The sequence below is a fragment of the Lagopus leucura genome, unplaced genomic scaffold, assembly GCF_019238085.1.
Source record: "Lagopus leucura isolate 7727_CA_CO unplaced genomic scaffold, USGS_WTPT01 Super-Scaffold_100022, whole genome shotgun sequence".
Lineage (NCBI taxonomy): Eukaryota > Metazoa > Chordata > Aves > Galliformes > Phasianidae > Lagopus > Lagopus leucura.
Genome location: NW_024962275.1, coordinates 2,902,143 through 2,926,734, shown reverse-complemented (window position 1 = coordinate 2,926,734; position 24,592 = coordinate 2,902,143). Strand labels below are relative to the sequence as shown.

The 24,592-nt window shown below is 48.5% G+C and overlaps 1 protein-coding gene across 2 annotated transcripts in view; it reads left to right on the top strand.

Moving 5' to 3' along the window:
* COL5A1 (collagen type V alpha 1 chain) overlaps nt 1-24,592 on the top strand; it is a 127,365-nt gene that overhangs the window by 86,191 nt on the left and 16,582 nt on the right. For both annotated transcript variants that reach the window (XM_042878716.1, XM_042878715.1), the window contains exons 26-50: nt 705-749; nt 2,251-2,304; nt 3,472-3,516; nt 4,589-4,642; nt 5,964-6,071; nt 6,349-6,402; nt 7,745-7,798; nt 11,249-11,293; nt 11,641-11,694; nt 12,600-12,644; nt 13,193-13,246; nt 13,836-13,889; nt 17,407-17,460; nt 18,381-18,488; nt 18,656-18,745; nt 18,822-18,875; nt 19,495-19,602; nt 20,880-20,987; nt 21,556-21,609; nt 22,373-22,426; nt 22,631-22,738; nt 22,835-22,888; nt 22,976-23,083; nt 23,496-23,549; nt 23,859-23,966. In XM_042878716.1, the coding sequence (XP_042734650.1) occupies nt 705-749; nt 2,251-2,304; nt 3,472-3,516; nt 4,589-4,642; nt 5,964-6,071; nt 6,349-6,402; nt 7,745-7,798; nt 11,249-11,293; nt 11,641-11,694; nt 12,600-12,644; nt 13,193-13,246; nt 13,836-13,889; nt 17,407-17,460; nt 18,381-18,488; nt 18,656-18,745; nt 18,822-18,875; nt 19,495-19,602; nt 20,880-20,987; nt 21,556-21,609; nt 22,373-22,426; nt 22,631-22,738; nt 22,835-22,888; nt 22,976-23,083; nt 23,496-23,549; nt 23,859-23,966 (1,728 nt within the window). The remainder of the gene's footprint in view (nt 1-704; nt 750-2,250; nt 2,305-3,471; nt 3,517-4,588; nt 4,643-5,963; nt 6,072-6,348; nt 6,403-7,744; nt 7,799-11,248; nt 11,294-11,640; nt 11,695-12,599; nt 12,645-13,192; nt 13,247-13,835; nt 13,890-17,406; nt 17,461-18,380; nt 18,489-18,655; nt 18,746-18,821; nt 18,876-19,494; nt 19,603-20,879; nt 20,988-21,555; nt 21,610-22,372; nt 22,427-22,630; nt 22,739-22,834; nt 22,889-22,975; nt 23,084-23,495; nt 23,550-23,858; nt 23,967-24,592) is intronic.

Genomic DNA, 24,592 nt, shown 5'->3' with positions numbered 1-24,592 from the left:
AACTGCTCCCATGGAGTTCCTCGGTTTCTCACTAATCCCTCCTGCTGTACCTGAGGCAATTTGCACCCTTGTTTTCTGCTGATTGAAATCCCAGCAAAGGGCTGCTTCTCAAAGCTGTGATTGAGGACATGGTGGGAGCTCTTGGGCATTGGTTATTCAGCATCAAATCCCAAGAGGAATGCTGGCCAGCATCCAGCTGCCACCAGACAGGGATGCGGGTTAGCTGCGCCTTTGTCATGAGATCCTGTAACTGACTCCAGGAATTAAGAAATTAATGAAGGGCTCTGACCAGCCTGGGCATCTTGTGACCTTCACAAGTTTGCTAACGCATGGAGTTCACTTCATCTTGCACCCCTCCACCCACCCCCAACTGCAGCATTTCTGTGCTGCTTGCTGCTGAGCTTACTGAGGTGTTCTAATATGTGACCGACACTGCAGAACGGTTTGTGCTTCTCTGCTGAAAGGTGGTGAGGAGTGAGAAGGTTTAATAACCAAGAGTAACAATGCAAAGGACTAAACAGTCTTCCTTTTTTTGGGAGATGCCTGCTGGCGTCGGAGGGGCTTCTTCTATCAGTGAGAGTTTCCTGGAGAGCAGCTGTTGTATGACAAATAAATCAGAGCTGCCTGAGTAAGCTTGTTGGCTTCCAAAGCATTAGCCATGCTCTAAACCCATTTTTTCCTCTGTTTGTCTCTTTTATTAATAGGGTCATCCTGGCAAGGAAGGTCCTCCTGGAGAGAAGGGGAGTCAGGTAGGTGTCAACAAGTTTCTCGTTACTGTTAAGTATTGCAAAATATGAATTAAGATTCTAACATTAGCTTTAAAACAGAAGATTCACTGCCAGGGCAGCATGGAAGTGCTGCAGTCAGTGAGCTGCTGCTTGTAGGAGTGAGAGGTTTTGCTGTTAAGGCTCGTGGTTCTTCCCAAAATAAAATAAACAATGTTAACAAGATGCTTTCCAGCACAAGGATTTTGCTGGCAGACTTGTATCAGCAGTTTCCCATTCCTGGCTGACACAGCATCACTGCAGTCACCAAGGTTGCAAGCTGGGCCAGGGTGTGGATGCTGGTGGGGGCAGCCCTGAGGTGGGGGATTGGAATAGCAGGGTGTGGGTCAGCAATGGGAGATCTGAAACTGCAGAGAGAAGGCTTCTCCTTTTCAGACATAAAGAAATATCCTTCGTGGCACAGGGGAATGCAGAACATTACTCTTTCTGTATTTCTGCTTTTCCATTTTCTCCTTCTCCCCTCTGACTCGAAGTCTCTATTTAACAATATATTTGAGAATATTGCCAGAGGCCAAAGTCCTTGAATTATACAGCTGTCTGTCTGTCTGGGAGATTTACCATCTGCCTTCCCTCTGCATCCCATTCAATTGAGAAATGCTGCATGTGTCAGCAGGGCTGTACGAGGGCACAGCCCAACGCCCTGCAGTCCCCATGCAGCACAGCACCCATTTATCCATGCATCCCACATGGCAGAATGTAAAAACCCAAGCGTGGCTGTGATGGCAGACGTGATGCAAACACCAGGGAGTCAGCAGGATGATTACAGGGCCCAGAGTGCAGCTTTCTGTGCGAGTTATTTCTCCAGCAGCATTGGATGCCTGTCTCTGTCAGGCTGGAGGAAGTGGAAGGGTACTTATTTAGCTGGCTAATTTCAGCAAAGTAAAAGCCAAGTGTTTCAGTGTAGAGTGAGACTGGGGGACAGCGAGGCAGCAGGGTGGTGATGGAGCACCTGCAGGGTGCACGCATGCAGCATCACGGTGTCACCGGTGCTTTGCAGCTCCCAGCACTGCAGGCATCTCCTCTGCTGTGTGGTGAGGCTGAAGGGCAGCGCCTCAGGCGTGTGCCTGAAGCAGTAACTGCTCCTTGTGATACAACCCTGAGCTGTGCCTCATCCGAATGGGGATGCTGGTTTGGGAGTGGAGAGGTAACAGAAAAGGAGTTGTTTTTCTCGGGGTTGTTTTTCTTTCCAATCCAACGCACAAGTCACCTATCTTACATGCAAATCCCTTTCTACCAGGTAGTTGCTGTCTTGTCTCCTTTCTTTATTCTTTCCCCTCATAAACATCTTTGCTGCTCCCAGTGATGTTCTTGTGCTGTTCTGAGCTATTTTCAGGTGGCTGCTGCCACTTCCACCCAGTCTGAAGCAGCCAGATGGACGGGATATTTGATTTCCACATGCTGTCTTTATTGCTGCACCTTCTCATTGATTTGATGTGTTTTTCTTTGTGTGTTTTATTCACCCCAGGGTCCGCCAGGCCCTCAGGGCCCCATTGGTTATCCAGGACCACGTGGAGTCAAGGTAAGGAGGTTCCAAAGCAGAATCCCCACGTTGTTAGCCCAAATTTGACTTCTTTGTCTTATGCAGGAGATGGATGAGGTGCTCCTGATTGTACTGAGCATCCTGGGGAAGGGTGCTCTGTGTGCTCTGGTTCTAGCAATGTGCTTTTAGTGCCCTAGTGCCTAGGGCCACCTCAGTGACACCATCTTTGTTGCTTGACCAAGCCTTGGTCTTGTGTCTTCTTGCAGGCTTCCAAGTTTCCTGCTTTCCAACAGTACCTTCTAGCATCGTTTAGTGCTTTGAGGAGATTGTTCTTTTAATTCTTCTTGAACACGGCTCTGTCCCCTTCCAATCATTTCCAGTTAACAGCCAAAGTAAATCTCAGCCAGAATGTGAAGATTTTAACAAGGCTTGTTAATAAAACAAAATGCCTGCTCCTAAAACAAAGCAAGCTTTTCATGCTCCTGATCCAAAACCTTGTGAGATGGTGCCTCTGTGTCTCAGCAATGTTCTCCTTCAGTGGGTTGAATCCCAGCTTACCCCTCACTCCTGCTTGGCTCCATTTGCTCATAAGGAGGCAGTGGGGATTTTTTCCCCGTTCAGCTCTGGCTGTTCCACCCCATCACGATGTATTGGTTCAGGTGCAGTTGCATCTCGCTTCCCAGAGGTTCAATAAATCCACAAGAGTCTGTGCTCATGGATACGAGCACAGATTGGAGGCCATGGGCAGAGTTAAGCCCTCTTAAAGCCCCTTCTGTCTTTGTTCAATAGCAGAATCCCATTTGCCGTTCTGCCTTCAAAACTTGAGCTGAATGCATGTAACCAAAGCAAGCTTTCATCTCAGTTCTTGCAAAGCTACAGATTGAGCTGCAGTGGTCCATTAGGGAATGGTTTGCTATTGTGTTTGCCACTAAAGTGGAACTGTTCCACATTACAGTGATCTACAGAAAATGTGTCATGCACCAAATCCGTGGTGCGTGCAGAAGAGGCTTTGCTTCCTACAAGCAGCATCCTATTAATTGAAAGAATCTCTAGCTCTGAGAAAAAAATATGTCTCATTGGGTTTGCAGCTATAAATAGTGTTCAGATCTTCCCTTGCTTGTGTTCTGCTGCACATGTTTCAATGTGCTGTTAATTATTCTTTGTCTTGACATGTGCCATGTAACACCTTGGTTTATCTTCCCCAAGGGAGCGGACGGTGTTCGTGGGTTGAAGGGCACCAAAGGTGAAAAGGTGAGTTAGTGTTTTGTGTTTGAATTGATTTTCTGCACCTTGGAGCAGTTTTGCAGAGCCATCCTGCAGGATGCTGCCTGTGAAATTCTCTTGCATGAGGGAACACCATTTGATGAACGTTTGGGATCAATGCAGCCCCATGACCTGCCCAGGTCTGGGGCCCTTTGCTGCAGTGAGCTGGTACCAGTAGCTCAGCTCCAGCTTTGGGATGATTTCCTTCTGACAAAACTTGCAACTTGAGTTTTCTGGGCACGATTCCATGGAGATGAAGGGTTTGTGGTGTGTTACAGCTGGGTAATTGCTGGACCTGGGGAGTACAACATATGGAATGTGCTATCCAGACTGGTCATTAGAGGAGCTCATGAAACGCAAGTCAGAAAGGAAGCGGACCCAGTCTGTGTGTGTGCATGTCAAAGATGCAGCTGGGTTCTCACAAACGAGATGGAGAAAAGTCTTGCCCAGCTCCAGCCCTAAACAATTCTGTATTCCTTCATTCCTGTAACAGAAAATCACCAGCAAATCTAAGCAATTTAGCTAGGCAGGGAATCTTGGCAGAGACCTTCCAAACTTTAAAGGTCTTTCTGGGAATGGTGTCCTCATTACCTTTAAAAGATTTGCTATAGGGTGAAATACATTATTGATTTGAGTTCTACAATTAAACCTCCTTGGCTGAAAGAAATACTGCCACTGTCCTAGAGGTTCCCTCGAAGCGTGGTGTAAAACATCCTCCATGAAAATAAAGCCAGTTGTACTGCAGAAGTAATTGGTTCCCAATACTGGCAAGATGTTGTTAGTCACATTGAGCCAGATTTGTGATATCCTGACCAGCAGGCAGTGGGGGATGTGAAGGAATCCTTCCTTGTCAGCCCTGTGGGACCTCAGTGGCTGCAGCCTGCCTGGATTTTTATCTGTGTGTTCTCATGGTTGTTTGTGTGCATCGAGGTCTTACAGAAGCTGATGTTGTTCTTCCTGGGTAGGGGCCATACAATAAGGCTGGGTGAGTCTTGATTCTTTGGGTTTTATTTTTTTCCATCTATGTACCTTGTCTGTTTTTTCCTTCTCTGCTATTTAGGGTGAAGATGGCTTCCCTGGCTTCAAAGGGGATATGGGCATCAAGGGAGACCGGGTAAGAACCTGCACCCAATGAGGTCTCAAAATGCTCCCACAACAGCTCAGCAAGGCAGGTTTTGTCAGGGTCCTTCTGGAGCACTCATGTTCACCTCAAGCACAGGCATCATAAATCCTTATATTCCCTAGTGCCATCTTGAAGGTAAAATAAAATAGAGTAGTAATAGAGGGGCCCCATCTTGCTGCTTTGATTGCGAAGAATCCTGCACAATCTTGCTGTATCATATCTATTTCCAGCATCTCTTCTCTCCCATAATATTACATCTGGGGTCTGGTAGGCGTCGTTATTTGCTGAGCATTATGTGCCTCCAGTGCCATCAGTGTGAAGTGCAGTTACCAGGAACACAGAGCAGTGAAAGCTGCTGGGGCTGCAGGTTTATATTACTGCTATCTTTAACTCCAAAAGCTTTTAAAAGCAGTGGGACGTGCAGGTCACCGGAAACCCAAAATCATGCTCGGGTGCTGTCTGTCCTCAGCACCTGGGCACTGGGAGCTGCGTTCCCACCCCAACTCCTCAGCCATCAGGAGCACTCTGTGCTCATCCATCCCCGCGCTTAAAGGACAAAGAATGCCTTGCATGAAAGCTCGTAAAACTATAAATCAAATCCTCCATCTCTGCTTGGCATTTCGAACGGGTAATCGATCAGGTTGGTGCTCCACCTGTCACCTTGGGCTTGGTCGTTCCAAGGCTCAAGGACAGAATGTGGCACGCTGTCCTCGCCGCTGCAGACAGCCGTAAGCTCACAACTCCTCTTCCCACCAGCTCTCTCCCTGTGTTTTATGATGCTATGAAAGGCCAAGGGTACTTGAAAGCCTCGCAGATAAATCTGCAGCCACCCAGCTCCTTGTGAGCCTGTGTTGGTGTGGCAGCGTCTCCTGCTGTGCTGTGTGACAATGTTGTTGTGTGTGCGGGAGCCCGCAGTGTCGTAACAATTCATGTTAATGGCTCAGTTCTCTCCGTGCTCAGATTTCCTAATGGTTTTCAGCACAAAAGCTCCAGCCTGATCTTTATTCTCCGGTTGCCCAGCTCAGCCTTCAATTAAGCACTTCCCAAGGCTTGCTTGCACATCAAACTGCAATTTGGGAAGCGGAAAGTGGGTAAAAGGGTGCGTTGCAATCAGAGCTAATGACGGCTGTTTCGGTGGAGATGCTCTGCACAGAGATGGGATAATTGGGCTACCGGAAAGACTGCTGCTGCTGGGGATAATGGCACGGCCAAGAATGAGAGCTCTGATAACGCCCTGTGAGACTCTCGGTGACAGAATGCCTTCTCCAAGAGTCTTTCTGCAGTCTCTGATAATGTCTCTTGTCATTCACAGGGTGAAATTGGACCTCCAGGCCCCAGGGGTGAGGATGGTCCTGAAGGCCCCAAAGGTCGTTCGGGTCCCAATGGAGATCCCGGTCCTCTCGGTCCTGCTGGAGAGAAGGTGAGCTGGGGGGATGGAGCTGCCCGGATGGGGTTGGTTCTGCAGCACAGCCCTCTTTTCTTTGGGACTTTGCTGTAGGTGGTGCTTGGCTGGGGGGCACGGGGTGGCTGTGGGGCAGAGGGATGGGAGTGTGGGAGCTTCTTCTAAAGACTTCAGGGGAAGCAATGATCCATTGGTTGTGTCCACCCAACATCTGTGTGGCTCAGGGTTTTCCAGTGCTTCTGTTATTTTCAAACCTGTAGCTGCCCACATTAACCCAATCTTCTTTATCTTTCAGGGAAAACTTGGCGTGCCAGGGCTGCCCGGCTACCCGGGCAGGCAGGGTCCAAAGGTAACAGTGGGATTTCTGCTCACAGGGACGAGGTGGAACGGTGACATCACCGGGCTGAGGGAGCTGGGGGACACATGGCAGGAGAAGCAGGGCTGGTGTCTCAGCTCTGCCGTGCTTGTGGCACTGCATGTTAGCACATCCAAGGCGATGGGAAGCCAAGCCCTTTGTCTTCCCTTTTAGAGCTGCTGGGTGTGCAGCTTTCTCGCATTTCATACCACTCCATCCCTCCTCCCCACACGCAGAGGATGTATTTATGGATGGGTAAAAATAGCTGTCAGCCCTCAGCCGGGAGGGGCTGGGCCACATCCTGCATCATCTCCTGCACAGTGCTGAGAGGAGATGAAGGGGACAGGAGCTGCAAAGTGCAGAGTGTGCAGAGCAGCTCCCACCAGGTGTGCAGGGTGCTTGGGTGGCAGATGGGCTCCTGAGAACTGCCGTGCTGGCAATTGGCAGAATGGAGCTATTTTGAAGGCTCGGGGCTACTGCTAGCTAATGAAGGGGAATAGCTAATGACTCAGGGTCTCCCTGAAGTTAAAATAGAACTGCTATTTGCAGATTCTCAAGCATGCTTTGTATCTTATCTACGCTCCCACCTTCATTTGGGCCATTTTTGAATCTCCTTTTTAAGTTCAAACTGTGAATTCCATTACACAGAGTGAGGCTGCAGCCTGGCTTCCAGCTACATGCCCTTGAGGCTTTGGGAGCTTATGCTTTCCTTAAGATTGAAGGTTTTTTTTAAGAATCATATTTTATTATTCATGCTTGTTGCTTGGAAAAGAAAAAAAAAAAAGCGGGCATGTTTAACACTGGAGACATAATTAATTGCAAGAGATGGTTTCCTGGCTGTGGTGTTGATGTTTTATTTTTTAATTCACTTTTTTTTTCTCTTTTGCATTTATTTATTTTTTTTCCTCTGATTCATATTTTAAAAGCAGCAGCAGCAGTTACTCTCCAGGCGCTCATATCAGAAAGGAACAAGCCAGGAGTTAAATATTCATATGCTCCATAGTGACTTAGGAGCCAAACACAAAAGCCTGCTGTTCCCCAGGCGCTCGGTGCAACCGTGGGTTTGGGCTTTGCAGCCATTTCCAGGCAAGGCATGGGCCTGTTTGTTTCGGGTTGTTGTTTTTGGAGTCAGTTTGGCTTCTGAGGTCGTTCCAGGTCTGTCTTGGATTTTGTTTTTATTAGAGGAAGGTTTTAAAGCAAAAAGAAAAAAAGAAAGAGCCCCAGGAGATGTGGATGTCAACAGGGTTGGATGGGGTTATCCCAGGCCAATGGGCGCCTGGTGCAGGCAGGCTGAGTTCAATGTCCTGATCCCATCTCCCTTTTCTCTCCCCCAAAGGGCTCCATTGGCTTCCCAGGATTTCCAGGCGCCAACGGCGAGAAGGGCACACGGGTAAGAGCTGCTCTCTCTGCTCACTTGGCTGAGTTTTCCCTGTGGAGAAGAGCCCTCAGGAGGGACTGCTGGCTGTCCCTTTGTGGTCCCCAGCAGAGGATGCTCCAGCCCTATTACGCATTATTACATGGAGATATTTTAGGAGGTTTCTCTGAACCTGAATCCTTCCTTCACTGCCAGACGTTGCTCAGGGCATGAAGAGCTTTTTAATTAATGGTGATTATTGGAGATGGGTGATTCTATTCAGAACCATCTTCAGCCTAACTGGAGATTCAGAATGGAATGGTGAAAACACACCTACACGTGCCTCCTTTTAACAAGTGAAGCTATCCTAGATTCCTAACCGCCCTTCAAATACTGGGGCTCCATCCCCCCCGATGTCCTTTATCTCTCACTGCTCTCAGCTTTGCTCCCAGATAGCAGGAATTTGCCTGTACACAGCAGTGGGTTTTTATTTGTCTATTTTCTTTTCTTAGTTTGAGGATAACAGTGTTTATTTAGGGGATGGAGAGCACCAACATCCACTCGTTCTGTGCTCCAGCTCTGGTCACAGGGTGAAGACTGGAGGGAGAGAAGAGGGCGAGCACAATTTGTTTCCCTCTTCATCTCATTTAAATACAAATGACTTCTAACAGACGTGTTTGATGGGAGCGCAGAAAACATAAATCACTTTGCACTGCATTAATATTGTGCCACTGAAATTTGCTTTATATCCCTCTCTTTTTTTTTCCTCTCTCTCTCTCTCTCTCTCTTCACTGAGTAATTTTCATCTCCTTCTGAGCTATGAACCCCCCTCCCTCAGCTCCAACACTGGAACTGGGCAGCAGGAGGGAGGCAGCTGCCACAACAGCCTCATATTTACTGTAGCCCTGTAATTACCACCCGCCTTACCCAGTGGGCAAGGAAATTCTTGGGCTGCATTTTCAGGTGGTTTAAAGGAAGGCATCAGCACCGCAGCCCCGGGGAGATGCGCTGCTGTGCAGCCCTGAGCGTTTGCTGCCCTCCTGCTGGTTGAATTCCAGTTCTCCCCAGTGATGGTTTGGACCATTTATGCCACTCTGAACCCAGTCCAGCAGCTCGTCCGTGTTTTATCACCACGTTTGTCTGCATGGAGAGAGAGAAAAACACTTCATGGACAAATCTCTCCTTTTAGTGAAAGGAGCTGCGCTTGAAAAATTTATTAGAGTAGCAGAAATAGAGATTTTCACTGACTCCTTTGGTATCCTTTTTTTTTTTTCCTTCCCCTTTCTCCCAAGTATCTGCTTTGAAATAAGTGAAAGCGATTACATACAGAACAATAGACCGAGCGAGGATCGCGCTGCACAAACCAAACGGAGACCATCAACTGAATTTAAGCCTCGTTGAGTTAGACTTGATAAATTACACTCTGCTTCTCCCGAGACCAGTAAATTTGCTATTTTATGAGCATGTCCACACGCAGTCAGGAAAGCGAGTTTGTAAGATTTGCTTCTCGGGTGCATTGTGGAGTAACCCAATTTGCAGCTGAAACAACCCAAAATCATTCCTGTTTGTCTTTTCTTTATACGAGGTATTACTATTATGATACTCTACGTGGTTGTTTATGTGTCCAGAATAATATGAATCACAGGTTATTTTTTTTTTTTTCTGGCAATTGTCATCATGTAGGGCTTGAAACAAGCCTTCCATCTTAGCAAACGTGAATAGTCCCCCAACCTGAATTAACAAAAAAAAACAAAACAAAATGGTGAAAAACCTCAATTTCAGTGCTGGCAGCCCCCAGAAGTTGAAGCCAAGTTAAGAGTGAGGAAGTCTAATGGAAGCATCCCCTCCAAACATAGAATAGAATGGCCTGGGTGGAAAAGGACCACAATGATCATCCAGTTTCAACCCCCTGCTGTGTGCAGGTCGCCAACCAGCAGCCCAGGCTGCCCAGAGTCACATCCAGCCTGGCCTTGAATGCCTGCAGGGATGGGGCATCCACAACCTAACATGGTGGTTGCTTTTGGTCCAAGGCTGCCCATCTCGGTGCCCCTGCAGCTGGAGTTGAGCTCGGCTGGGATGGCTGGGGCATCTTCAGAGCCTGGTTGTAAAATCAATACTTGGGAATGTGAGTAAGCAATCTTTATTTTTGGAGCTAATAAGCCTCAGCCATTAGCATGGGATAATCGATCTCCCTGCTCGCCCCATCTGACAGAGCCTGGAGGGTGCAGGGCAGTGCTGAGATCCAGGCCGTCCATTTGGGTGCCTGGAAAATAATCTGAATTTAGATGCCTTTCCTTCTCTGTCTGAAATATATAGGCCTGTGTGCATTTACAGTGCTATATAAATTCTTAGCGGTGGTACGCAGTGCTGCATGCATGATTAATGGTAGCAATAAGCAGGGGGAAATTTTGCTTGAAGATAGAATTGAGGGAAAAAGAAGGGAGCGTGGGGGTGACCTGCAGGGGGCTGCACTCTGTGCTGCCAGATCCAAATTCAGCCTCACGTGGCACAGGCGGGGTGCTTTGAGATAATGTGGGTAATTAATTGAAGAAGTGTGCCAGCAGTGTTTACTAAACGAAGCCACAGAGCAAGGAGGATTCGGCAGGGCTAATTATAGCAGCTGGAAGGAAGTTGACTTGAAAGTTACCCAGCTCCTGTGTTCTGCTCACCTGGTTAATGAGTGCCGAACACGAGAAGGCGAGATTGTTAGGTGATGGATTTGGGGCAGAAAATGGCAAATGATATTTTTAGCGTCTGCGTTCCTCACATGGAAAGTCTCTCTTCTTTCAGCTGTGATTGGTTAAAAAATAAAAATATAAAAAAAATAGGGCTGTCTGTCCAGAGGAAGAAGTCGAACCTATTGGTGCCCTTATGATCGTGACACCAGCCAAAATAGTGCCTTCAGATAGCAAGCTGTGGGCCATTACTTTTCTTTTAGGCACATGGAAATGGAGCTTAACGTAATTCCAGATTTAGGACCCAGCCGTCTTTGTCTTTCTTCTGTCAGAATTAATCACAGTCCCCCATTACAGGAAACTGAGTGCATCTGTCAGATCTCATAAGCCTGCTGTTTTGTTGCGGCTGCAAAGCAATGTCTTAAATTACTTGTTTAGCACGAGGTTCGCAAAGATGAAGAAGGATCTGTAAATATGTGGGGCGGCTTAATTGGCTTGTGTAGCGTAAAATAGCAGTGCAGGTGAGGATTTCTGCTCTGCTGCTGGCTTTCCCTAAATATTTAATGTCATCAGCTTGTGCCCTGTGCACCGTGAGCCAGCCTGGGAGGGTTACTGTTCACATGCATCCAAATGTTATAAAAGAAAATAAATGCCATCATCGAGAGCTGTGTGTAAAAGTGCTATTGTCATTTTAATTACAAACAAGAGATGCAGAGGTGTGGGGAGCAACTGGTCTCCATTGGGCTGCATCTGCTGCAAGTCTGTGGCTGCTGCTGGCTGGAGACTCATCCCTGTTTCTTTTCCTTTGCAGGGGACACCTGGCAAACCAGGTCCAAGGGGGCAGCGCGGTCCAACGGTAACGATGCTTCTCTTCCCTCTTTTTGATGTCTTGTTAATGCTAGGAGATTCTGGTTCAAGTCCTGGCTGGGTGGGATCTGGCCCTTTACGATGTGGCCTTCAGCCTTAAAGCTGAGCAGAGGGGATGCGGTGATTTGGGGGTGGGGTTCACTGTTGGTTCTAGTTTGACATCATGACAAAATAGGTTGAAACCACAGTGCAGAAGGTTCCGGTCTCCCTGTTACTGCTGCTGGTGGGACAGCATTTTGTCCCAGTGCAGTTGGGTGCTGCAGTACTTGTCTGATGTCACTGTAACTGCTTTTATTACCCAAGGTACTAAGATGTCATCTTTTGTGTTTTTCTAAGGGTCCACGTGGGGAAAGAGGCCCTAGGGGAAGCACTGGGAAACCTGGCCCAAAGGTAAGGTTCTGGGAAGCCTATGATGGCAATTAGGAAGAAAATTGCGTCCTAAAAAGTGTCAGCATTAGAGGCCATCTGCTTCATTGCCTTCCATTTGCCTTTTGTCCCTTTTCCATTTTGCATTTTGAAAGCTGAGCCTTCCCGGCCTTCATTACCCAGCCAAATGCCTCATAACCCAACTGTGAAGTCTATGCACAGCTCCTAGAAACGTGCTGGCCTTCATTTCAGCAGGAGATCAACCGCATGTGCGAACAAAGGCCCAGAAGAGGAGGGGATGCCTTGCAGCAGGGGCAGCACAGCCCTGCATTCCATTCCCCCTGCGCCCTATTTTGTGCACAACCTTGCACCTTGCTGAGCCGCTTTGCATGCGCGCTGCCGGCCAACGACTGGCAGCCCAGCACAATGGGCATTGTTTTGCCAGCCAATGGGGGAGGCAGGCCCAGCTCCAGCACCTGCTGCAGAAACCAATTAAGTGACCATCAATTGCTGGGCATAATGGAAGCGAAGCTGCCGTAATGAGGCACTGTCACCGCCACGCTGCCGCCTTTAAAAATAAATGTCTCGGCTTTGTAGCAGCATGAATTTTTGATAAATACCTTGGCTTTGCTGCAGCGTTTATCTCTCAGAGGGCGGCTGTTATCTGGTGGAAATATCCTGAGCCCACCAGTGTTATCTTTCCTGTATTTTCGTTAAGCAGTGTGGGGGGAGCGAGCAGTTGCTCATTTGTCACTGGATGCGGCTCCCGCTATGGAGCTGTTGATGGAGAGGGGCTGGGCAGTCGGTGGGATGGGTGTCACCTGGGGTGGTGCCGTTTGAAGCCTTTGTGCAAAGCAGCCAAAACGATGATTTATGTATCTTTAATGATGTGGTGTTTTTGGTTGTTTTTTTTTTTTTATTTCTAAAAGGGCAACTCTGGTGGTGACGGCCCCCCTGGTCCTCCTGGCGAACGGGTAAGGCCACGTGAGCAGGGATCATTGCAGTCTGTTGATTTCATACAGCAGAAGGGTTGGGTTTACAGCACTGAGCTGGTGCTGCAATGAGCGTCCTACCAAGAACTGTGAAGCAGAGAGCAGTGGGGAGCTCCCTTCAGCCGGGGTATGGCTGAGCACACCTCAATCAGCAAACAGAAAAAATCTCTTTCAAAATCCACAGTGAAATTTGCTTGTGTAGAGAGAGAGGTCTTACAACATCACCTCTAGCCCTTAAAGCCCTTCTGAGTTCTTCAGGTGAGGCTCAAGTGGGATTTTGGGTGTCCTACACCAATATTGATCCATGGGAAGAAGTCAAGGCTCCCCATGCTGTTTGTGCAGACACCCAGAGCCCCTCAGTGGCTGATGACACTCCTGGTGTTTGCTGTGCTGTCCTCAGCTGGACTGAACACTTGGTAAAACATGCATTTCTATGGCATTTCTTTGGGACACAACAAGCCAGCTTTTGCGTGTCACTGTAAAGCGTATGCACTCCTTAACCCTGTTTTCTGCCTTGCTTTGTATCCCAGGGACCACCAGGGCCTCAAGGACCAACCGGATTTCCTGGACCAAAAGGCCCCCCTGTAAGTAACGCTTCCCAAACCGTGCAAAGAAATGCATCTGATCTTTTCCATCCAGCTGTGACTGCCTGTGCCAGCTCAGCCCTCGCTGCTTCTCTGACGAGTGGTGACGTGCCCAATAAAAGGCATTACTGAGGCAGCACAATAATAACTCGATGGTTTAAGATTTTAAATAGCCGAGTAAATTGCAGCTGATTATAAATGTTCGTTTTCTAATGACTCAATATCGCTAGGATCTTTCATGGTTGCTCTGTTCTTTTTCTTCTGTGTGCTGGGAGGACAGCACAACAGAGTAACGCTTCTGTCTCTGCAATTATTGTACACTGAGGGGGAGCCTCAGAAACCTTTTTGGAGTGATTTCTTTCCCTGTGGTGACAGCTCACTCCCTCTCTGCTCAACTGTAATACAGATCTGTAAGATCACTGGGAGATGTGTGAGAAAAAGGACCACATCCTTTAGGGTTCTGAGCACCCCCATTTCTCTGTACAACGGGTGGGGATTAATGCAAACATGCAAATAGGTTTGATTCAGTCCTTATTTGTACTGCTGAGCACTCAGCCACGTTCCTTCTCACCTTGGTTGTCTGCTGTAGGGTCCTCCTGGGAAGGATGGATTGCCTGGTCACCCCGGACAGAGAGGAGAAACTGTAAGTAGCCAGAACTCTTGGGCAGATCATTAGCCCCAAGCCTCATCTTGCTGGTTGGTTTCTCTAAACCTTCCTGTGCAGCTGGGGAGATGGGGCCACCAGTTTGCTCTCTGCAGAGGTCTGTGTGTCTCCAACTGCACGGGCTGGTCTACAGGAAGCAACTTTCTTCTGAGCAGGATAAGTTGGGCTAATGATGATTTGCATGACGGCCACGCACCAGCCCCTCTCTCTGTCCTTGTGGTACACATGGGAGTGATGTGCACTGCACACAGAGTGAATGTGAGTGGGGAGATAGAGAGGCCAGGGAGTGGCACAGGAGCAGCTGGGGCTCTGTGTGCTGCAGGGGATGGATGGGAGGATGCTGTGAGTCAGCATGCCAGGACCTGGCCCATGCTGTGCACCCCACGGACTCCCTAGAGGCCTCCCAGGGGAAAGCTGTGCCTCAGCTCTGCTCTTGTAGCGCAGTGGTGAAGCTCTGCTTTCTTCCCCACTCTTCTCTTTGGAAATGTTCAACTGTAATGTTGCTGTTGTAACAATCTAGGTATGTGGGAACAGAGATGCAAGATGGACTCCCTCCTTCACAAGCCAGCACTCAGCTTTCTGCACTCCGTTGCCTTAGCTCAGGGCAGTTTTGCTTTCTCAGGAGCCTGCCATGGGAAGAAATAAACGCTTTTCCCTTCTTTATGCACCGTGCAGCCAGCACCAAGAGCAGTAGCACAGCAGAGAGGTTACAGCCCCGTTGTTGCTGCAGTGCTTCTTTGGAGAGGAAAGCAGCTCCTAGCCCGGATCAGTGCTGCCATGGCTTTGCTCTAGCTTTTCTGCCCACACTGGTTATTGCAGCACACGCGTTGATCTGCCCTGCCTTAGCACACCAGCGTCTCTGCTGACACCGCCTTTGAGCCAAAGCCACTCACAGGGCTCCCCCAGCACATCTCTCTTGCTGCCCCCCCGAGGAGCAGCTGCTGGGGCCCTTACCGTGTCGTATGCAATACTGCTTTGTCAATTTTAAAAGGTTTTGTTGCACAGATGTAATCAGTCTTTCTCACCAGAGGAGAGTGATGAGGCATGCAGAAGGTATGATGGCTGTCGTGCGTCTCTGGTGGTCTGTTTCGTGCACCTTTTTGCTTGAAGGACACCCTAAGCAAAAATGACTGTTCTACCATGTATTCTTCTGCATGCAGTAATTAGTACCTCTCTGTTTGGCATTCTGGGGGATGCTGATTCTTTTTTCCTCGGCTGTTTACAAACCCAGCTCGTTTGCTGTTGTTGGTACATCACTCTCCCATCACTGCATGCTGCATGTTAGCAGATAGATTCTTTGTTCTGTGTTTATTCTACAGGAAAGAAACCCAACTTCCTCTACTCAGCTTTGCGTTTTTTCTCCACCGCCTTTCCTAGCAAATGAGCATTAAAGAGGCTTTGCACATTAAGCATCTTTTCCCCTCAACTTATCACACAACAGTTTAATTAACTTGCCTGGCATTTGCTAAGCGAGGCAATGCAAATACTGCTCAGTGCAACACCAGATATTTACTCACGATCCGTGAGACTGACTTTGTGGTGATGGTTGTGGTATTTTGAAGTCACAGTCCTCACTGCAGGATTAATTTAAAGGTGGAGACAAGAGTTCTCACCTGCCGGAGTCTGACTGTGACATTTACATTTCCTTTATTGAGTTATCTGAAATATCCAGGACACTTAAGCTGAGATTAGAAAAAGCAGTAAAAAATTTGTCTTGCATCTGCAGCTCTCAACTTTTGAGCCTGGAAAAAAGCATCACATTCCTGAGTCTGTATGAGTATGAGTGGACAGTGGGCTATCTGGGGTCTGAAAGCATTCCCTGGTAGCTGTCTTCTGTCAGTTCAGGAATACTGACCTATGGCCATCAAATAGATTCAGAAAACCAAAAATCTGGTGGTTTGGGTTTTTTTTTGTCAGAAGCAAACACTTTTGTCACTTTCCCCTGTGCCCTCTTGGATCACAGATTCACAGTGTTGAGTCACAGAGTCGTAGACTGGTTTGAGTTGGAAGGGACCTTTAAGATCATGTAGATCCAACCCCCATACTGTGGGCAGGGACACCTCCCTCTTGCCCAAATTGCTCACAGCTCCATCCAGCCTGGCCTTGACCCAGGTAGAAGCCCCTTTGTTTGTCCTCTTTCCTTACGCAGAGCTGAAAAGGGAGGAGACGGACATGAAACCAAATTAAATATCATTTCCACATCAGTAACCTTGCTAGCGCGCTCTGTGCCTTCATGCAAGGAAGCCTAGACTTGAAGTCTGCTCGTCAAATAGCTCCCTTTAATTAACTTTTCATTGAGGAACAACAAATCACGCTGAAGGATGCCAAATATTGGGCCGTATTAGATTTATTAAGACAAGATCTAGAGAAGACAAGAAAAAAAAGAGCCCTAAAAGCTCTGTGCTCGTGGTTTAAAAAGGATAACAGGAAAGCCCTTTCTTCAGATTAAAAAGGAAAGTCCCACACAGAGCTGGTTGAGATGTTCTTCTGAGATAAGGGTTTGAATTGCATGTTCTTTTCACAGTGATGGTTTGCCATTTTCCTATTGGTGACATGATATTCTGCCATTTGCAGACAGCTAAAATAGCACGGTGTGGCTTTGTAGCATGACACAGTACCACTGGCTTTGGGACTTATCCCATCATCTTTTGTGGCCATGAGAAAACAGCCTGGATGCCCTGAATGGCAACTCTCAGGCTTGTCAGCGTGCTGTAGTAGGAATGATAATTAATGTGCTTTTTAAGGAGTGGCTTAGGAGAACTAAACAACTGCAGTGGTGATAGCTCGTTATTGTCGCTCTTTACGTGTCATTATAATTAGCTGCTGTGGAGACTTCGTTACTCATCTTTCAGCCATCTACAGAGAAGCACTTTTGTGATTTCTTTCAGCAGATGCTGAGGAAGGAAATAAAACTCAGCAGGGCTGGAAAGTGGCTCTGCTTGTGCCAGAGTGCAGGGTGGTCACCCAGGGCCAGAACTCCTGCAGGGTGAAACCTGGAGCAGGAGTCACAGCAGAGCTGGGAGCGGGAGAAGGGAAATGAGTGGCTATGAGGAATTGCTCAGCATTAAGAAAAATGAGCATTTTGACTTTTTAATAGCCATTTCCACTGTAGGTTTTACGAGTGTAGCAATTTATACATACATATATATATGGCCAATCATTCAGCCAAACTGTGGTAGCTCCATCACAACAGCAGAAGCGAGCTGAAGATCTGATGGCTTTCCACCCAAACACCCATTCCCCCCTTGAGCCTGTACCTGGAACCCTCCACCAGAGCTGAAAGGCCCATTTCCACCGCTCTCTTTCCCCCTGTCAATGTATGAATACATATTTTGCATCTCCTGTTTGATTTTTTTTTTTCTTCCTCCTGCCTTTGGGTGTCATCCATGGTCGGTGGTTCTGCTGGGGGGCAGCAAGCAGGCAGCACTCTGGGTCCCTCTGGGGAGCATCCAATGGCAGAGATGTCATCTCTTTGTCCTCTCCCTTTTCTTAACAGGGTTTCCAAGGCAAGACTGGCCCACCTGGCCCCCCTGGTGTTGTAGGCCCTCAGGTAAGGAACAAACATTGGTGTTTGCACCGGTCCTTTGTGTTCATCTTCATCAGTATGATCTGTTGTACCCCTTTGCTGGTGTGGCTGGAGTGCTCTTCCATTTCATTATGAAGAAATGCATCCCTATTTAATGTAATGTGCTGCCAGATTCTTTCAGAATTGCTCTATTTCTTTAATTAATTTCTTTTTAAAATGTTAGTTGCCAGCTGTGCCATCTGAACTGATAACTGCACCACCAGAATTTGTACCCCTTATGCATAGGCATGCAGGGCTCTGTGTTGGTTTGGTAGTCAGAGTCCTAGCCTGAGCAGCACTGGGTTTGGATTGAGTCTTCTTTCTTGAACGACCAAGGAAGTTGCTCTTTAATTACGAAATAATTAACTTGTCCTCTTTAATGATAGTGTAAATTCCCTGGTTGATGAAAACCATGATTAGGGGCAATTCCTCGACTGTGTTTGTCTTTTCAAGTGCAGGATTAGGCTCTGTGGCAGTTTCATTCAGCCCGGTGCTGTGCAGTGATTCATGCAGTGTTATCATTCTGCTGGTGCTAAGTGGCATCCTGCAGCGTGACATGAATGACAGCTGCAGTCCCAGCAGACACCGGCGTGCAGGGATGCTGTACTCTTGTGCACGTGCCTTTTCTCCTCCAGAATGGGCCGTTTGGGAACCTTCTGTGCTGTGCCTTACCATACACTCGTCACCATCAGTGCCCATGTGTCAGCAATTGCCATGTAGCATGGCCTAATCAGTCACTTATGCCCCTATAAGGATCAACCAACGTGACAGTACAATACTAAGAAGTATCCCAATTTTGATAACTTTAGTAATAGCATCTCATTTGTGTGAATGCATTCATTCCAGAAGTTCTCAGTGCCTAATGTCTGTTACCTTCTCCCCTTCTCCCCCTTCTGTTTCTTTAGGGTCCAACTGGTGAAACTGGTCCAATGGGTGAGCGAGGACATCCAGGTCCTCCAGGTCCCCCAGGTGAACAAGGTCTTCCTGGCCTCACTGGGAAGGAAGGGACCAAGGTAGGGATGAGCAGCCTGCTGGATTCCTCCTCCTTGCACACCTTCCCCTCCGCCAGAGGTGGAGAGGGATGATACAGGAAAGAAATGATGTTTCACAGTGGCTCGTCGAGGCTTGAGCACAGAGAGAGCACCCACAGATCCTCAGCTCTTTGTCCCTATCATTGCAGGGGGACCCTGGTCCAGCTGGCCTCCCAGGGAAGGATGGTCCCCCAGGCTTGCGAGGCTTCCCTGGAGAGAGAGGTCTGCCTGGCCCCATTGTAAGTATCAACAACAGGATGCCCAGGCAGTGCAGCACACAGCTCCCCTAATGACTCTTTTTTTCCCATCTTCCAGGGTTCTCCAGGGCTGAAAGGCAACGAAGGTCCCCCAGGCCCCCCCGGTCCTGCAGTGAGTATCCTTGCCCTCCCAGGCACCACCTAACACGTTTACAAGCTTGGCAAGCTAAGTGAGTGGGTTAGTCACAGCTTAGGGCTTCATCCATTATTCCCTTTGCACTAACGAGTGGCTTGCTGGATATTGCTTTATTTTACAAGACACATGTAATTGCTCAGTTATTTTATGGTGTTAGCTGTGAATATACGTGACTAGCTGGGGGAACTAGGATGATCCAGGACATCCAGTATTTTGCTTCTAAGTCACCAGCTTTCCCTCTGAAAATTGTTCCCACTTGAGAGTCTTGGTCAGTGCAGGCCTCCTGGAAGAAAATACTCCTTGTGCAACCCTCCCTGCTGCATTAACCATGAAGCGATCATGCACATGTTCCAAACTGATAATGTGCCCCCAGAAACTGAGCTCCCTGCACCAGCCATTCCAGGGATTTTAATTAAAAAGGATCTGCAGAACTTGGGCTGATGGTACCAAGCCATCACATGGAAGTTACCCCTTCAAATGTGCTCATTTATTGAGTTGGTGCATCTGAAGCTTCCTACTGCTGGATTTCTTTCTTCCTGTATATAGATAGCACCCGATGTTCCAGTAATATCTTCCTTCCTCCTTCCCCACACAGGGCTCTCCTGGTGAGCGAGGTCCTGCGGGCTCAGCTGGCCCCATCGGCTTGCCAGGGCGACCTGGACCACAGGGACCTCCAGGACCTGCAGGTGAAAAGGGAGCACCAGTAAGTACCAGCTCACAGATTAATGGCTGTGGACCCTGTAGAAATGGAGCTGAACATGGAGACAGACTGGGCGAGGTGTGAAAAAGGAGAAGGGAAAAAAAAGGAAAGATGCTACATGCCTCCTGCAGCACGAGCGTGCTGGCCGTCTGCTGACACCCATGCAAAGATGCTGTGAGCAGAGCTGTGCCATATGGTCCTGCCCAGCACCCAGCCCACGTGCTGTCACGTCTTCTGCTCCCCCAGCACAAGCAGGAGATGCAGCAGGCAGGCAGGGCAGTGGGCGGGATGCTGCTTTTGGGTTGGTGCTGAGCGGCTCAATGCTGCAACAGTCCCGGAGGAAAAGGAGGGGAGGGTTGTAACTCTCACCCCAGTAGTATTGCAGGGAAGCGTTGCTGACTTCTGGGTTGCTTTAGTTTTCACCCAGGTCCAGCAAAAGGAGCAAATGCAGGCATTGGTGATTTCAGACTGAAAGGCAGTAGCACTGATTGACTGTTGCTATCAGAAATGCTTATCAGCCAGTGTATTCCACATTTGATGGCTTATTAGAAACTCCAGCAGCTAGTCCAGAGGCAAGCATCTGCCAGTGAATCAGCCTTGCAAACATCTGTCCTGCCCGGTGTCTATGGGATATGCTCTTGGGCAGATGAATAGGCAACTTATGTGGCATCTAATTATTCAGAAGAGAGCACCAAGACTCGGATGCAATTAAATTATATACGAGGAAACTGAAAAATATCTACTGTTCGATTCCAATAAACAAACAAATTTGAGCAAAGGCTCCAGGCTTGAGGGGTACAAGATGTTTAAGTGGGAGGCCAGCAGAGATTGCTTTATTTGCTTCATGTATTTTCCATTGTCCAGAGGTTCAGGAGGGAGCTCAGGGCCATTATTCAGCGATTAGCCATGGACAGCCAGCCCTAGCGTCAGCAAGCACTGGCTTGTGGAAGTAAAAATTAGTTGGAGATTTGTTTGTCATCCAGAGGGAGATGGCAGAGGGTTCAGATTAAATCTAGTTATATTGCCACAGCAGTGAAATTGCAGCTGTGATCTGGGTATTCACCGTTTAGATTTGCTTGGGTTTTATTTCTGAAGATAGAAATTTTGTCTTGTTTAGAGAGGGAGCATGCGGAGAGATATCAGCTGGAGGCCAGTCTTGCTATGCATGCCCGTACAAGGCAGGGGTCATTAGCAGCTGAATAAAATGCTAATGGCCTTAATGGGTCAATTGGAGGATGGAGGAGAGCTCTGCGTGACCTTCCTACTCTTTCTGCTTCCAGGGTGAGAAGGGTCCTCAAGGACCAGCAGGTCGGGACGGCATCCAGGGCCCCGTGGGACTCCCGGGTCCAGCAGGTCCTGTTGGCCCCCCCGGCGAGGATGGAGACAAGGTGGGAACAAACAGCAATCCCTGCTGTGCGGGGTCACTAGGAAGGAACTGGGCCGTCTACCCCATAGCCACTCTGCTGGCATTGGGTCAGACCTGCAGCCTGTTGTGACACAAGAGTGGTTTATGGTGCTTGCAGTCCCCTGGGATGAGTGGAGTTGGGTTTGGGAGAGATTGAGGCTGACTGCTTCACAAGCACTTCTCAGCTGAAGCTCTCAGCCTCCCCTAAGCCTGTAGCAGGTGGCCTGCCCTTGGGTGCGTTGCCTTTCCTAATTAATTACCTTTCCCCAGTCTCTCATTAAGCCTCTCTGGACTGGAGGGTTCTTAAAAAACGTTAGCTGGGATGTATCACTCATCATTGCTAACAAGCTCATGGGATGATGCTTCTGCATCAGGAAAGCTTAAGGATACCAGAGGGTTTGGTTACACCTGGAGCAGCCGAATGTTTGGCCTCTTTCAGAACTCGCTGGGTTGGTTCTGTGGGAATTGGCATCAGGGCACAGGATGACTGCTGGGTGGGGAGATGTGGCAATGGTCCCCAGCTGAACTAACTGTGTTCTTTGCACCTGCAGGGCGAGATCGGGGAGCCTGGCCAGAAGGGCAGCAAGGGTGACAAAGGGGAGCAGGTGAGTGTGATGGATGTCATCTGTGGCTGTTTTTTGGCTGAACGTGTGGTTATGTCACGCAACCTGCTGCAACCAGAGAATGATCTCATTTTAATTTCATCCCGTCTTTCCTTTCTCTTCTCCTTTGCTTTGTCAAATTCACCCACAGTGTAAAAATGAAAGTGCCTGCTGAAGTGTCTTTCTCCTCCAGCTCCCTTGAGATGCTTCCCTCTCACTTACATACTATGTAAATATCTCAAGCATCAGCAACACTTGCCTTTGGAGTTGGGCATTTGGCTGCAATTGCTTTTCTAGATGCATGTGACACACGGAAGGTCCCTTTGTGTGCTCAGAGCCTGAGGAATGGAAAATAAATTGTACAGGTTCTCCTGTAAATGTGCTGAAATACGAGGTCAGGTTAAGCTGGTTTGGGCTTCTTGGCCCTGCAAGTAGGTAGCTGCACCTACGTGCAGAAGGTGATGCTGGGCTAAGGGTGATCTGTGAGACATCTTATGTTACACAGACATGCACAGATGGCTTCTTTCTTCCCAGAAAGACTTCCAGCTTCCACCTCCCTCAGAAAGTGTTTTGCAAAATAAGCTTAAGTGTGTCCTTGGGCACCAGTCCTGCAGGACCCTGGTGCATCCAGGCTTGACTCCATCCTTCCCCTGCTCTCATTTGAGAATTTATGCAGATTTAATGGATGCTGTGCTCAAGAGCCTCTCATTGTACAGGTGAGGTTTTTCACTCCTAAATATGACTTTGCGCTTCTGTTTCCTCACAGGGTCCACCAGGTCCTACAGGCCCACAAGGTCCAATTGGTCAGCCAGGTCCAGCTGTGAGTACTGTTAACAGGAATTCTTCTTACCCAAAAGCAGTGCTGGGAAGCACTGGACAGAACTGCAGTTTCTGCTGGGAGCTGCTCGTACCCAGTGCATGTGGATGAGCTTGGCTGCTGGCTGCAGGGGGAGGTGGTGGGGCTATATGGGCTTTTTGCCTGCCGTGTGCCCATGCTAAGCTGAATCAGACTGTTTCCTCATAGGGTGCTGATGGAGAGCCAGGTCCCAGAGGGCAGCAAGGCCTTTTTGGTCAGAAAGGTGATGAAGGACCTCGAGGTTTCCCCGGTCCCCCCGGCCCTGTGGGCTTGCAGGTAAGCTGCGGCATCCGGAGGAGGCTGGGGTGATGAGGGCTGAGGCTGTGCAGGATGTATTCACGACTACAATTATCCCCTTCTACCCCCGCACAGGGCTTGCCTGGACCTCCTGGTGAGAAGGGAGAAACAGGTGATGTTGGGCAAATGGTAAGAAGCTTTTCTCCTCCCATTTTCATCACTGATGTACGTGTTTTTTCCAAGGAGCTTGTCTGAAATGTCTCCTCTTTCCCTCAGGGTCCACCAGGTCCACCTGGGCCCAGAGGCCCCTCCGGCCCACCAGGAGCAGATGGACCCCAAGGTCCTGCTGGGGGAATAGGAAATCCTGGTGCAGTAGGAGAGAAGGTAAAGCATGCACTCCAACCTGACTGAGGGCTGCAGGAGGTTTGTTCCAACGCTTGCTGTGAGTGGGGTGGTGATGGGGTAAATGCGTGGCTGCAGTCATGCACAGTCTGTGAATAAATAGGTGCTATTTGAAGGGAGGAGGCTTCTCCCAGTTTGAAGTGCATGTAGTGCTGTCCTTGAGGTACTTCTATTAGTGATTTCTTCTCAATTAAGTAAACAGATCCATGTGTATAGTGTGCGTATTTGTTAATATAAGCCAAGGAGGTGGAAATGTACCTGAAAAAGAAAACTGTGATGCTCAATGTCCAATGACTTGCTGAGGCTTGCAGCTCTCAGAGGCCGAAGGGGTTGAGCAAATCAGCAGAAAGGTCTGCATCCTGTAACTGTAGCCATCTTCTTTTCCTTCCTGTAGGGTGAGCCTGGTGAATCTGGTGAGCCCGGTCTGCCTGGTGAGGTCGGCCTGCCGGTAAGTCTGCTGCTGTGGAGGAGAGCTTTTCTCCACCAAAAAGTTGGCTAAAGGGGTTTCAGAGATGCACAGATGTTGCTGGGGCTGTAGGGACTGAACCAGCCATGTCCTTGGTGTGGGCATCACACAGACACTGCCACGTTCTGGGGTGTTTATGGAATAGCTTCAGTCTCCGAATGCAGGCTGTGCATGACAGCATGAACACCACTGAGTCTTCGTGTTTTAAGATACAGACAGGCTTTTCCAGAACTGATCAGAGGATAATTAGAGATCAGTGATAGTAATAGACACAACTTTTTTCCTTCACAGGGTCCAAAAGGTGAAAGAGGTGAAAAGGGTGAAGCAGGTCCCTCCGGTGCTGCTGGTCCACCTGGCCCTAAAGGTCCCCCAGGTGATGATGGTCCCAAAGGCAGCCCTGTAAGTACCCCCTCCTGTCAAAATAGCACTTCCTTGTCTTGCCTCGTGGAGATTTTCACATGGGAAGATACTTTCCAGAGAATTTTGTGAAATCTGAAATTGTTTACCAGCCAGATAATTGCCCATCTAATATTATGCAATGATAATCCCATTCCTTTAGAGTGCTAATGAGGAAAAGACCAAGTTGTACCTTGTCTTCTAGCAATGCTTGAATTGTTAGTCTCTTTTTGCAGGCTATCAGAAAACCCATCCCTATGTAGAAGGTGGTACTTCTGCTTTGCACTTGAGTTTATGCATTGCCAGTGTCCTCTGCACCAAAGCAAAGCTTCCAAAATAGCCTAGGGGAGATTTATGTGAATTTGGGAGCCGTATCTCCAGGGTCAGATTCCCGCTAATGCAAGTTGTTGTAGCTCTATTGAAGCCAGCAGGGCTGTACTGATTTATACCAGCTGACAATGGTACGATATTTGTCTTGCCTGCTCCTTTGATGCTTGTTGGCTGAAGAAATTCATCATGCGATAAGCAAAGATGGTACGAAGCAGCAGAGGAGGCAGGGGAGTTAGTCATCTCCCTTAACAGATGGTTTTTGGGATGCTGCATTATGGGTTGAAACCTATTGTCTGAGC